Source organism: Plectropomus leopardus, chromosome 14 (assembly GCF_008729295.1).
Source record: "Plectropomus leopardus isolate mb chromosome 14, YSFRI_Pleo_2.0, whole genome shotgun sequence".
In the NCBI taxonomy this organism is placed as follows: Eukaryota; Metazoa; Chordata; class Actinopteri; order Perciformes; family Serranidae; genus Plectropomus; species Plectropomus leopardus.
The window spans coordinates 9,214,401-9,228,579 of record NC_056476.1 but is presented as its reverse complement, the minus strand read 5'-3'; the positions used below and the strand labels follow the sequence as shown (position 1 = coordinate 9,228,579).

General features: G+C 41.2%; 1 protein-coding gene across 13 annotated transcripts in view; it reads left to right on the top strand.

The window, feature by feature from the left end:
• Positions 1–14,179, top strand: part of tnika (TRAF2 and NCK interacting kinase a) — an 83,318-nt gene that overhangs the window by 60,393 nt on the left and 8,746 nt on the right. For 7 of the 13 annotated variants that reach the window (XM_042500191.1, XM_042500202.1, XM_042500198.1 and 4 more), the window contains 15 exons: positions 2,311–2,475; positions 2,723–3,025; positions 3,615–3,721; positions 5,010–5,125; positions 7,037–7,134; positions 8,139–8,207; positions 9,485–9,591; positions 9,793–9,895; positions 10,127–10,276; positions 10,919–11,018; positions 11,150–11,320; positions 11,424–11,567; positions 11,675–11,809; positions 13,076–13,176; positions 13,576–13,725. In XM_042500191.1, the coding sequence (XP_042356125.1) occupies positions 2,311–2,475; positions 2,723–3,025; positions 3,615–3,721; positions 5,010–5,125; positions 7,037–7,134; positions 8,139–8,207; positions 9,485–9,591; positions 9,793–9,895; positions 10,127–10,276; positions 10,919–11,018; positions 11,150–11,320; positions 11,424–11,567; positions 11,675–11,809; positions 13,076–13,176; positions 13,576–13,725 (2,019 nt within the window). The remainder of the gene's footprint in view (positions 1–2,310; positions 2,476–2,722; positions 3,026–3,614; positions 3,722–5,009; positions 5,126–7,036; positions 7,135–8,138; positions 8,208–9,484; positions 9,592–9,792; positions 9,896–10,126; positions 10,277–10,918; positions 11,019–11,149; positions 11,321–11,423; positions 11,568–11,674; positions 11,810–13,075; positions 13,177–13,575; positions 13,726–14,179) is intronic. The other 6 variants (XM_042500203.1, XM_042500199.1, XM_042500197.1 and 3 more) reach the window with 1 other exon arrangement.

The following is a 14,179-nucleotide window of genomic DNA, read 5'->3' as shown; positions in this document are numbered from 1 at the left end:
ACAAAGGGTGTTTTTTTAATTCTAAGTCTATTATTAATATTTTTTGTTTATGATTTTTCTTATAATGTTCCCTACTGGGACTGAGATCCAGAGGAGAGGTGCTGATATTTAGGGAAAGTTTAATTATTACCCTGATCCATATGGAGCTTAGTTAACCACAGCCAAGCCCCGACCCCCGCCACCTTGTCACCCTTATCACCCAGTGTCCCACAAAGCACCATTACAAACCTGCTCCTAGCCACATTGGTGTTGATGTCATCTGGGAAATCCACCCACCGCAACTTCTCTTTAGGTCAGTTAACCAGTCAATCAAATCCTGGCTTGGTAATGGGTGCTGGCCAAGTGGTGGTGATGGGATCCTTCTATCAAACCTGGACCCTCAGAGGACGCCCTCTGTCCTCCCTAATCTTTTTCTCTGTCCTTTCCTAGTGTAGAAGCGGCACTGACCACAATTAACTACCTCTGATGCTCTGTTCTAACCTCTAAGCATCTCTGACATGGAAGAAAGAGCTTTTGGGGGGTAGGCTGGCTGATTTAAAGGGACTGTTCACCCCATAAATAAAAAATACATATTTTTGTTCTGACCTGTAATGCTATTTATTAGTTTAGATTGTTTTGGTGTGAGTTAATGAGTGTTGGAGGTATCAGCTGCAAAGATGTCTGCCTTCTCTCCAATATAATGGAACTAGATGGCACTCGGCTTGTTGTGCTCAAACTGCCAAAAAAAGGAAGTGTGTGCCCACCCATGGACAAGAGTCTTGTGCTCGTGACAGCGCAATATGTAAACTTTAATGGCGTCCTCTTTAGCTAGTTAGTTGGCTCAGTTGTGCTAGGTTAGCAAGCAGTAGTTGTGAGCTTCCTTCTGCATTGTGATATGGTTGGTGGGTGTAGTTTGGCAGAAAATTGTTCCTAAATGAAACTGCTCACAACAAGGTTTGTAGTTTATCTTGAGTAAGCGGGTCTTGATTTCTGCAACACTCACAGCACAACAACCGACTGATAGATAGCACTACAGGTAAGAGGAGCAAAATGTGTTTTTTGGTTGGCGACGAACTGTCCCTTTAAGCAGCACTACCCAAAAGGTTTTTCTTCTATAAAGAGATCCTCTGATAGTAATCTCTCTGTCTCTTGAAGGTCGGTTGATGTTTAAGCTAACCTTGATCACGTACTGCCTCCACAGATTAAACTTGGATCATGCAGTCCTTCTCCTGAATCACTAAATATTTCTTTTTCATTGGTTCTTAGTAGCTACTGTTTGTCTACAACTCTTTCCTTCATCAGTAGCTCAACTAACAACATTTTTTAAAGTTTTCTGCCTTAGTTGTCTCACTGTAGTCATCTCCCTTGCAGGCAACTAACAAAGATTTGAGGAATGACACAGTATTGCATAGTTGTTCCGACCCAGGTCATAATCTTGAATAATCCGACTAGATTATGAGCTCATGTGGAATTATAGAAAGCCTCCAAAGGGGATAGTTCTCATTGCACACGCATGTTTACCTGGGGGGCAATTGACACTATGCCCTGCTGAGCCATGACTCAACCCTCCACCAAACCGTTGAGTAGATTGTTTAGAGTGGAAAAGTGTGATTTGGGCAGCTGGGAGCATTCCTCGGAACCTTCTCTCACTGCACAGCAGATAATCTGATAATCTGATTACACTGGCAAAGGGAGCGCTCTCTGCCTTCCTCTCTCATAGATATTTGGTGGTGCTGACGCATATGCCTACAAGTCAGTGGGACAGAATCACTCAAACTCTTGTGGGCGTACAAATCAAACATGGTTTCATATGTGTGGGCACATGTTACCTTTGCATGTCCTCGAATCTGTGATGTGTTTGAGTTGAATGTGGGGTCCGCTCAAGAAGATTAGAGATAATGCTTGACCTTTCACCACAGCCATCAGACGTTCTTACATTCCAACTGTATGTTGTACACAAACAAAAGAGTTAGACGGTGGGAACAAAGAAAGAAAAAGTGAAAGGAGACGTTAAGCACCTGCATACTGCCAGGTTTCCTTGAGCATTTCTGTGGAAGTCTGACTTTAAGTCAACTGTGACATTACGCAGACAGAAACATGTTATGACAAGAGCAACAAGATTCCTTTGAATCTCTCAGGGCAACTGTTTGTAGTATGATTCATGGAAATAAAAACAGCACGTGATGTTACATAACACAGCTGTCCCACGGTGTGATGTTCAGATTGTCTGGTGGCTTGTAGGGGTGCATGATACCCACTGCAGGTCAAGCGTGGTGATTGGTTGTGCTGTGTGCTTGGCTGTGAGTGACAGTGGTATGTGACCTGTCCCAGGTGGAAGAGCGATCTAAGCTGAACAGACAGAGCTCCCCAGCGCTGCAGCACAAAGTGTCCAACCGCATCTCCGACCCTTCCCTCCCTCCCCGCTCCGAGTCCTTCAGCAGCGGGGGCATGCAGCCTGCCCGCACCCCACCCATCCACCGTTCCATCGAACCACAGGTGTGTGTGAGTGCGTGTACGGAAAAGCAGGCATGGAAATGTTTGGTGTGATTCCTTATAACTAATGATGACAGACTTCTTGGCACCCAAGTACATGACTCCATATAAGTCAATCTTTCACTTTCATTTCTCCATCTCCCTTTGTACTCTCTCTTTCTATTTTTTCCTTCATCTCGTCATCATTTCCCTACTGTTCTTCATTTCATTCTCCTCACCTCTCCCTGTATCTTTCTCTGTCCCGTCACAGATGGCCCATTTGGTTCCAGTAAAGACCCACTCTGGTTCCATGTCTGGCTCTCAGTCTCTGCAGGATCAGACAGGCTCAGTTCTGAGTGAGGGCATCAGCGTGGGCTCCCCAAGGCCCGAGATGCCCCGCCAGAACTCTGACCCTACTTCTGACACCCCTGGAGCCCCGCTGCGTGTCACAGGCAGAGAGGAGAGGGATCGTGACAGAGACAGGGATCGGGACCGGACTGCCTGGCTGAGAGAGGAAGACATCCCACCAAAGGTCAGAGAATCAAGGAAGACTGGCAATCCAGAGTTTCTGCAGGTCCTTAAAAAGTCTTAAATTCCATTTATTCATCTTTTAATTTCTTTTTTTCAAATGCTACTGATACTTTTACTTATCTGTATTCTTATATATCTGTAATGCTTGTGTAAGAAAAAAAGATGATTTGACTTTAGACACCTTTACATGATGTGTTTTCTTGTAGGAATAACATTTTAAATTTATTGTACGATTTCAATTTGTTCTTATTAGATTTAACAAATGTTGCCATGCAGATCACATTTCAGTGCTGATTACTTTGCCACAATGTTGCCCTCTCTAGTCGAGTGAGGTAGCTGTACTGATGTTGAAACCACAACACATGGCACTGTTTTGTTTGGTTTAATCAGCTTTTGCAAAACTTAAAAAGAGCTGCTGGAATTAAACTGTTGACTCTGATACAAGAGAAAACAAACATGATGTGACGTGCGCCACTCACATAACACTGGGTTCATTTTAATGAGACTTTGTTGGCATTATTTGATGTTGTGTATAACATCATAATCAAAAAATAACCCTTGCCGTGCTAGGGGATTAAGTGCTACACTGTACAAGTCATGATGACCCTCTGTCTCTTTGTTTGTGTGTCCAGGTCCCCCAGAGGACCACTTCGATCTCTCCAGCCTTGGTCAGGAAGAACTCCCCTAACGGAGGAGTGGGTCTCGGCCCTCGCACAGGCTCTCAACTCATCCGGGCGAGGTAAAGCTCATATTAGTACAATGTGTGCTCTCCTGGAGTTTAAATGAAACATGATAGGTTACCTTTATAGCCTAGATCAGTAATTCTTAACTTACAACCCATGGGCTAATTCTAGCCCAAGAAAGGTTGCCCACTGGCCTAATGAATACTTCGTAATTCACAATGAAAATAAATTTCAGTCACAGAAGGCAATTTTTTTTGCACGTTGAATGTAATAAGGTGCCAGAGTGCATAAAAAAGCATCAAAGTAGAGCTCTATTATTAAAAAAACAAAAGTACTCGAGGAGGATCCGTGGTCTGGGCTAAACCCTGAATGTCCTCAAATCCTAGAAATGCCTCTGTATACACCTGACCTGTGTGGGTCTGCTGCAACTGCATTTGCCTTGTTTTTTCATTTTATCTGCTAAGTATCATTGTTTGTTTTTTTTACTAGCCCCTGGCCTCCTGTCATGTTGCAATCTGGCCCCGGAGGAAAACAAGTTGAGAATTGCTGGTCTAGATAATCCTGTAGAACTCTTGCATTATTATTTATGCCAAAGGGGAATTTTTATTTTATTTTTTTAATTTGGCACAAATGCCCACTTAGATTCAAAAGTGAACTGATTAGAATTTGGTGGTCAAAGGTCACTGTGACCTCACAGAAAAACTTTGTTTCTTGGCTATGACTCAAGAATTCATTTACACTAATGTCAAATAGGATATAATGATGAGGTGCTGACACTTTCTGACAAAACAGTTTCTGGCCATTACTCAACATCATAACTCAGGAACAGAAGGGAACGAATTTGGTCAGAAACTGAATTGGTGAAACTAATCTTGGAAGTCCACACTGAAACTTTAATGACTGTATAGATCTTCTGTGCTTCCAGTTGAAAAATGTGTGCAAGTGTGTATTGAACAAATGCACTTAATACCTTTTTGATAAACTCCTTCAAAGTTTTCACTGCATATATTGTATGAGTCTGGACAGACTTGGTTGTAAATGCAACTTTACTGGTTGATTTTAAAACACTGTTTAGTGTCATTACACAAAGTGCCTCTGTACAGTAAATACTTTTACAAAGAACACGGCAGCTGCTGAAGTAGATAAAGATTCTACATTGGTGAGCAAAAACTATTGATGGCAGAAATTCCATTATACTTGGGTGTTTTTTGTACTGCAGGAGTTGCTGAGGGTTATCTAATAAAAACATGGCAATTCTGCAATACATTTTAGATATTTTATTTAAATACGCTGTATAATTTTAAAGATCTTCAAAATGAGTGAAATGTTTTCCTCCTGTTTCAGTAACCCAGACCTACGGCGCTCAGAGCTCTCTCTGGACGCCATGCTGCAGAGAACTTCCTCCAACTCGTCATCCTCCTCCTCCCCTTCATCTCAGGGAGGCTCAGCCGAGAGGAGAGGTACAAACACTCCCACAGAAGCTACAGAAACACACTTATATACACATGCACAGACTCTTGCAAGCAAACAATTAAAAACTGTTGCATGCACCTGCTCTTGTAAATGTGCAAACGCGCCGCACTAACAACCACATATGCTCACAGGGCTTCAGCGAGTTTCAGAGGCTATCAGTGGGGACAATGTCAGTCGCAGTTCTGCTCTGATCAACCTGTCTGATGTGCCCCGTTACTCTCAGCCTCTGGAGAGATAGAGGAGAGGAAATGAGAGAGGGAGATAGAGAAAGGCGTACGGGGAGGTGTCAAACAACAGGCCAGAGGGATATCTAAGATATGCATGGGTCTCCCCTTGACAAACACATGGCAGAGAGTGGGTGAAGTGCAGGAGGATCAGTTTTCCCTCATGTTTGTTGGATGTTATTTTGCAGTTAGGTTCATATGGCAGAAATATAAAAATGAGACAGATAGTAACAAGGTAGGGTTAGAAAAATGCAAAATTGTTTAAAAGCTATTTGATGATTAGCAATGTGCTCTTATCCATGACATTCTTATACACTGATGGGGAAAAAATCATTTTCTACCATACTGAAGAGTTGCTGCGTGGCTTTTTGTGCGTCAAATAAACATAAAAATCCAGAGTTAAAGGAATTTTTTTTGAACCTGTGCCCTGCTTTCCAATGTTTCGTGTCAAAGTGATTAATAACAACATTTCTTAAAATTGGTTCAGTATTGTTCAAGAGCAGCAGCCAGGCTGAAATGTAAACACTCAACCTATGTCCGTACTGTCAATTTATGTCCACTGAAAGTAGTTTTTGCCACTGACAGCCTCAGATTGTTATTTGAAGTATCTGACAGCTTATAGAAAGGGTTCCTACAGAGTTAGACATTTTTGTTAAAGAGTAAGATCCTTTTTGTTTCACCAGAAACAGCCCCCAAGTCTAAATCATTACATCCACCAGACTCCATTTACAGAAACAGTGATTTTATTATCTGAAGACACACTTCATTTAAAGTCAACAGAAACAAAGTAAAACTCACAAAAACCATCTTTCTGTTTGTCTTTTCACTGTTCCAACAATCACCAACTCTAGTTTGGAAGAAATAAACCCTGAACTCACTCTGTTAGATGTGAAAATATGCTGCCTTTATGCACACTAAAGTTGCTGGGGGTTTTTTTTACATGGAGTCTGACAGGTTTGGTTAAGGCGCTTTAGTAGTTGTTTCTAGTTATACAAAAAGGATGTAAAGCTTTATCCGTCCGAGGACTGATTAGCCACTGTTAAAAAAACAACCAAGTGAGTCTTCAAGGACTTGTAGTTAAGGGCTGCACAACAGGCAAAAAAAACATATTGGGATTATTTTGACAGATATCGCGATAGCAATATGCGACACGATTTTGGTAATTTTTGCATTAAATTTTTAATGAAAAAAGGATGATTATGTCATTTTTGCTGGGGTCTGTACCCAGAAGACACGGTCCCTTAAGTTTCAAATATCATATGTAGTATGGGGAATCTCTGTAGAACTGCAATGCTTCATTCATGACATTATGTTGGGACACATTTTACCCTTATCAAAAAAATTGCACCTCCTGAGATGTGAATATTACACTTGGCCATTTTGTAATATTTATAATATTTCGATTATTGTGCAGTTTTAATGTTGGTCATGAGGTTGCAGATCCCTGCACAGTGATATTATAGCACATCGTCACAACAGGCTAATGCCGTTGAGTAACCTTAGCGCTCTTATACTGTATCAAAACATGCATGGAGCTCACTAGAACATGTTAGTCTAGTTAGGCTGATATTAAGCTGAGTTTAGTAAATCATATCAGTAGTAAATGTAATAGTGTCTCTTATGTTAGTTTAAAACAGCACTGAAACTGTATTTGTTACTTCCTTGCTCTGATAGGTCAAGCCAAGCAGGAAGGATCTCCTCCAGGAGCCAATCAGGAGGCAAAGCCCAAACAGGAGGAGGGCCGTGACTCAGCCAGACCCAGCAGACCTGCAGTGAGTCGCACAACACAGATACAAAAACATTCACTTCCTGTCACAGCATCTATCTCCTCTCTAGGAATCTTCAGGCCTCTTCTCCTTTTTTCCTGCTATTCATCTGCTTCTTTCTCTCTCTCTGCCTCCCTCTCTTTGTCCTCATTCTTCAGAGCTATAAGAAAGCCATAGATGAGGTTAGTGACACTCGAGTCTCCCTTTATTTTTTCCCGGTTTTCCTTTGCCTCGGTCTTCAGAGCCCCTCTTTTTCCCCCGGCATGGTGGAGTTAGTTTCACAAGACGATGATTTCTTTTAAAATATCAGAGTATAACGGCAATGGCAGTGCATGTGTGCTTCTACACACATACCTGAGAGAGTGTCTGTGGATGCGTGCTTGAGCGAGGTATGCATGTGTGAGCGCGAGTGTGTGTGACCTAAACTGCCAAGCACCTGAACAGAATCTCTTTTCCTGTTTCTCTGTTGTCACGGTTACTGGTCAGGAGGAGCTGGTAAGCCCACCGCATATGGCAGTCCTCCCCCACCCGTCTGCATGACTTGGTCTGATCCATTGGCTGGGTTGAATGGGGAGGGAAGGGAGGGGAGGAACCACGGGCCAGTTGGCATGGGGGTGATTGGTAGAGGGGGCAGATTGATGCTCCTCATCAAGCCTGAATCTCTTTGTTTCTCTTCTTACGACCCGTCTTCACGTAGTTGATATACTATTGTGAGCGAATAAAAGTGCTGATCTATGGTCGCTTATTATGTCACAAAATAAAATTTTAGTGTGGCTCAGCAGAAATAAGTGACCTCAGATCAGCAGTCTTGTTCCTGGTCACCTACAGACCCGAAAGTTTGTGTGACAACAAATCAGTTGTCCTGTTCTCATGATGCTGATGCCCTACTCTTTGTCCCTCTCTGCTCCCCTCGTCTTTGTATGTAATTTTGGTCTCCCGGGGTTCTTAGACTGATGATACAGAGCTGATGAACTGATTGTCTCTTTCTCCTCTTCTGTTTCTCTCTTTAGGACCTAAGTGCTTTGGCTAAGGAACTCAGAGAACTGAGGGTAGAGGAGGGAAGCAGACCTCCAGTCAAGGTACGCAGGGTTTTGCACACATTCATTTATTTGTGGTGGTTCACTACAGTTAAAACATCTGCCGTCACAGATTGGTATCACATTTGGAGCTGGACCATTCATTAGGGGCACTAGAATATGTGGTTTACTTATTAATGCGCACCACACTCTCAGAGCGCACAGTGCACTCTGGACAGAGCAGCAGAATGCCAGGTGCAGTGAGAGTGAAACTTAAACATTAATTGCTATTACATTCACTCATCTTCTCATCAATCTGTTCAGCTTTGACCTGACTGACTAATCACTTATCCACCCTGTGACTCAAATGCATCAAACTGCTGCAGAGGAAAAAAACAACTAATGACGAGTTCTGCCTGTGCTGTGTTAAAGGACCTGCAAAAACATCTGAATGAAGAGAGGGGACACCGAATAATGAAAAAGGGACACATGCAAGATTTAAAAACAAGAAGTTTGCTGTTTTTATTCCTGTGGTCCTCATTAGAAGGATAATATAATACTTGATGTAATACTTGATCATCATATATCCTCATATCAGGTTAAAAAAGCAAAAACAATCAACTATATGAAAAAACTCAGTGAACCACAGCAGTGTTTAAGAATGAATCACACTACCTTCAAAGGAATACTTTTCCCACAAAATGATCATTTATGTATCAAATACTCACTGTGTGTTATGTTATTTCACAACAAAAAAATTGTTTTTCTCGCATTTCTCACTGTAAACTAATAATCCAAAAATGGCTAACATTTTTGATGAACTGAGGTAAACTGGGACTGAGTTTAAAAACAGCGAAACTATATCAAAACATCTTTTTACAAACTCTATGCAGTGTATTCCAAGACTCACTGATTCAGTTGTATGCTTAGTGCTTCTCAGACACATGCATTTTGGCTAAAACTTTACCATAAAAACACTTCTGCATTTACAGTCTCACTCATGGACGAGTAGCATGCCAGGGCAAATTGGTGCATTTGAATCCAGCTTAAATGAATGCATGAGCAGAATTCAAACACATGCTCGCCCACATAACTCATATTCTCACATACTCAGTGTGGTCCCCTGTTACTTCAAATAATCAAGAATGAGAGCTGTTTTTTTTATTCCTTGTTCACCATAATTGATACACTTATGGTCATTTTGCAGGGAAGTTTTACTTAACAATGATAATAAACACTTCACTCACAAGATTTTGAAAATTGGAGTACCTGGTCTTCTCACAGTGGTGTTTCTGACTCATTCTCTTGATTTTGTCTCTGCTTCTTGCATGCTAATAAAGGTGACAGACTACTCGTCCTCTAGTGAAGATTCGGAGAGCAGCGATGAGGACGGGGAGACGGTGGGACATGATGGAACTGTTGCTGTTAGCGACATCCCCCGCATCATGTAAGTTGTCCCCTCTGTTTTTATTTTACCCCTCTCGCTCTGTTTTCTTTTTTTTTCAAGCTGGACTTGTCAGTTTTCATTTGTGTTGAGATATGCATGTCTTTGGAATATGCGCCATGCCAGCAGCTTGTCAGGATAGTTTTTGCAGAATTGCTTTGTAAATAATCGGGTCTCTGTGTGTGTTTTGTGTGTGTGTTGCAGGCCAGCAGTGCAGAGCAGCGATGAGTCGTATGGAGGGCTGACAGAGGACTCTCTGGGAGATGCCTATAATAGCTCCAAGGACGGCACTCTGGTGATGAGAGAGGTGATGAATGTAAACACACTCACACACACAAGCCACAAGGATTTAGAGAAAAGGGAATAAAAACAAACAGAGAAAATCATTTTTTTTGCTTATAATTCTTTAAATTCAGCTCATCTTGCTTCTTTATCGCCACTTTATCCTCTTTGTCCTTACTTCTCAACCCTCCTCTCAACATTATATCTCTCCATTCCTTTGTTTTTCAACTCTTTTCTCCTTTTTTCTGTCTCTCAGGCAGAGGAGAGGAGGAGAGGTAGCCACACTGAGAGTAATGGGTTCGGGAATCACAGTAACCATGGTAACCTCCCTGACCTGGTGCAGCAGAGCAACTCTCCCTCAGCCACACCCACTTCAGCCCTGCAGGAACTGGGCGACATGGCTGAGGTCAGACACACACACATACATACAAACAAACACACACACACACACACACACTTGTTCATGGATGTAGATTGAATAAATGCCAAGGTGCCAAACAGCATTGCAAAAACTGCCTTGTTCAGTATTTTTACCCCTCTAAATCAGCGGGCCTGTTTGTTTTCGGAAAAGAAGAGACCTCTGTGGATAATTAGGCTACCGTTAAAAACCTCCTCAACTTCTTGATCTTAAATTATCAGGAAAAAAAGATGAGCACACATTAACAGGTGCTGGGAAAGCGGCCTGAGCCAAACAGCTTTGGAAAAATACAGCTTTTTTAACTTGACACCACTTTATTCAGGGTTTTTAACAGTTTAAATGAATGGGGCTGTTTGTTTTTGAGAGGAAGAGTCCTCTGTGGATAATTCGGCTTCCAGCGCAAACCTCCTTAACAATGAAAACTGAAGGAATCCTAACCTTGAGTTCATGCATGGGAGAAGTTTCAGCTGGTTTTAATCTGCAGTCCTCATCGCTAGATGCCTCTAAATCTTACATACTGTCCCTTTAAGTACCCCACAAACATGTCCTTGCTATAAATTCAAGCAACTCTGAGTAATATGTTAGGGTAGGCTGCTGCTGGCTTCTTACTTCTTAATTTTTATCTTACAGTTTGGTGTCGGCGGGTCCAAAGCGTCCTTCACCCCATTTGTTGATCCACGTGTCTATCAAACCTCCCCAAGTGAAAACGATGATGAGAACTCAGCAGCAGGTCGGCAAAGCATAATATATCTAACCTTAACTTCTTGTTTGCTAACTTTATAACCTGCACTGTCAGAAAAAATCAAATAATTTATCTTTTTCTCTGTTTCACCATCTCTCTTCACTTCTATGGTATCCCAGCCATGTTTGCTAATGAGCTGCTCAGACAAGAGCAGGCCAGACTAAACGAAGCCAGGAAGATCTCTGTGGTCAATGTCAACCCGACCAACATCAGACCCCACAGCGACACACCAGAGATCCGCAAATATAAGAAACGCTTCAACTCAGAGATCCTGTGTGCTGCTCTCTGGGGTAGGAGAGAACATCCTTCTTCTTCCTTCCAAAACAAGAACATTTGGACTGTTTTTGTGCATCTTTCTGTGTGTCTGACTCTTGTGTGTATGTATGTGTTTAGGTGTGAACCTGCTGGTGGGGACAGAGAACGGTCTTATGCTGCTTGACCGAAGTGGACAGGGAAAAGTCTACAACCTGATCACCAGACGGCGCTTCCTACAGATGGACGTGCTGGAGGGGCTCAATGTGCTCGTCACCATATCTGGTAGGTCTAATATTTATACACACATACACCACATTTTTAACCCTTAGGATTTGATTCCTGTAAAACCCATCTCATTTCTCTCCACCTGTTTATCTCTCCCCTCTCAGGGAAAAAGAATAAGTTGCGTGTCTACTACTTGTCCTGGCTGAGGAACAGAATATTACACAACGACCCAGAAGTTGAGAAGAAGCAGGGCTGGATTACAGTCGGGGAACTGGAGGGCTGTGTGCATTATAAAGTTGGTAAGGTCCTTGGTGTTTGTATGTACAGTACTGTGTAAAAGTCCTCAGCCACCTTAAACTTTGTTATTTTAGCAAGGTTATAATGACTGTACAAATGTATTTCTCAGTAATCTCTTTACAACAAAACAACAACATACTGGAAATATGTGTACAGCATTACAAATGCAAATATTTCAGAATAAAACAACTTCGATAGGCTAAAGTTGCAAGTGTTTAGTTTGAACTCCCTTTTCCACTTGGCATGTGTTGAACTCTCTTGAGCAGGCAACATGATATTTACAATACTATACTCTAAATACTACACTTTTCTGGTGTATTTACACCAGGTTCCATTCAAGACATGTCTGAAGCTCAGTATTGATTTTTTGAGCTTCCTTTTGTCACAGTTGCACAATTCTATGTTTCATACCAAATCTTGACTTCAGTTGGAAGAGGTCATTTTATTCTGACTCTTTTGGTGTTATAATGCTTTGTACATGTTCTCTGTATTTTCTGTATTCTAAAACAACAAATTTACATTGGCCTAAGACTTTTGCACAGTATTGTATGTGTGTGCATTTTATAATAAATACACTGATTTGGATTAGACACTCAGAGGATGAAATTTATGCCTGATTCTGACTTGGTCTGAAGGCCTAAAGGTTCTGTAGGGACAAATAAGGTTAGATATGCAGGTTTTGTCTGACAGGTTGTTTTCTTAAGTCCCTCCCCAACACAGCTGGGAAAATTTCAACAGGAGAGGATAACATTTTATATTCAAGTGACGTGTGCTATGCAGATACAATGTAATACAAAAAAAAAAGGTAGTCTTAAGGTAAAATATTACAGTAGGCTGTAAAACTTAACCATAAAGTTGCTTTGAAAGCTATTTTTGATTTTTCAACTGCATCTTACAGATTTGACAGTTTAAAGCTGTTAAGGGAGGTTGCTTGATGCACCAAAAATGTACAAACCCAAGAATATTTTCTGGCCTTTTATGTTTTTCTTCACATTAAATGCGGACATTTAATCCAGTGAGGAGAGTAGTGACAAGGTTTATGATAAATATGATACTAATTATGAGGAATCAAATATATTAGATGTATCTTTATTATAAAATTAAAACAGTCCTAATGTACGTTATAGTACTGTCATGATACTAGAATTTCTAACTTTGAAACAATACCTTGATAAATATTGATATTTGAGACCATTTTTAATAACATTAGGAAAAAAAATGTTATTGACATTTCAAAATGAAAAGTCATGTCTTTGTCTTGTGTCCAGTAAAATATGAGAGGATTAAGTTCCTGGTGATTGCTCTGAAGAACTCTGTGGAAATCTATGCCTGGGCTCCCAAACCCTACCACAAGTTCATGGCCTTTAAGGTATGAAAGCACATACATACACACACTTCACACATATTAACAAGATTCATACAGCACTTCACTAATTTATGAATCAGTAAAAGCTAATGCATTATCAACAACATCGCCCTGCAGATATTTTGTAGTGAAAGGTGGTATGATGTAAATATTTTTATCAAAAGACTATTTTTACTGCCATTTTTGCTGACAGCGTGAGCATCACACTGAAAAAATAGTCTAAAGCTGTGAACCATGTGGCGACTCTAACCTATTGATGTTGCCGCGGCAAAAAAAACCCCAAGCAAACAAGAAGTTTTGTGATGCAGTTATTATCAACTGTTGACAGTTAACAAATTTTATTGTCTTTTTGTTAATCCCTCTGACTTTGTCTTTCTCACTTCATCCTCCTCACTTTTTTAGTCATTCACTGAGCTACAGCACCGTCCCCAGCTGGTTGACCTCACGGTGGAGGAGGGTCAGAGGTTAAAGGTCATCTACGGCTCCAGCGTGGGCTTCCATGTCATCGACGTGGACTCAGGCAACCCTTACGACATCTACATCCCCTCACATGTAAGTGCAGGACTATGCTCATGTAGATCCAAGTGTTTGTCTTTTGTAAATTTTCAGTCAACATGTTTGTCTCAATGTCTAATGAATTCAAATGAAGAATGGCTCAACCCATTACCCAACTCCTACTGTAGTACCTGCTGTTCTCCTCCTGTCCCAAGGTCAACAGTGACTCACAAACAGCTGTGTCTCACAGGGAATAGCTGCTACAAATACAATGGCTTTTCTTGACAAATTACCTCTTTGATTGATTTGCTGTCTGGCAAGTAAAAGATTGATGGGTGTTTCAAGTCTTTTATCAGATACTTTTTTTAGTTTGCTAAATTTGGTGCATTGGACTCAGACTATCTATGCACAGCACACAGAAGGAAGCTCAAATTACTGAAGTACTCTTTAAGTATACCTGTTTATACCCATCAGTTATAAATTTCTCTCAATCACTCATGGCAGCTGGGTA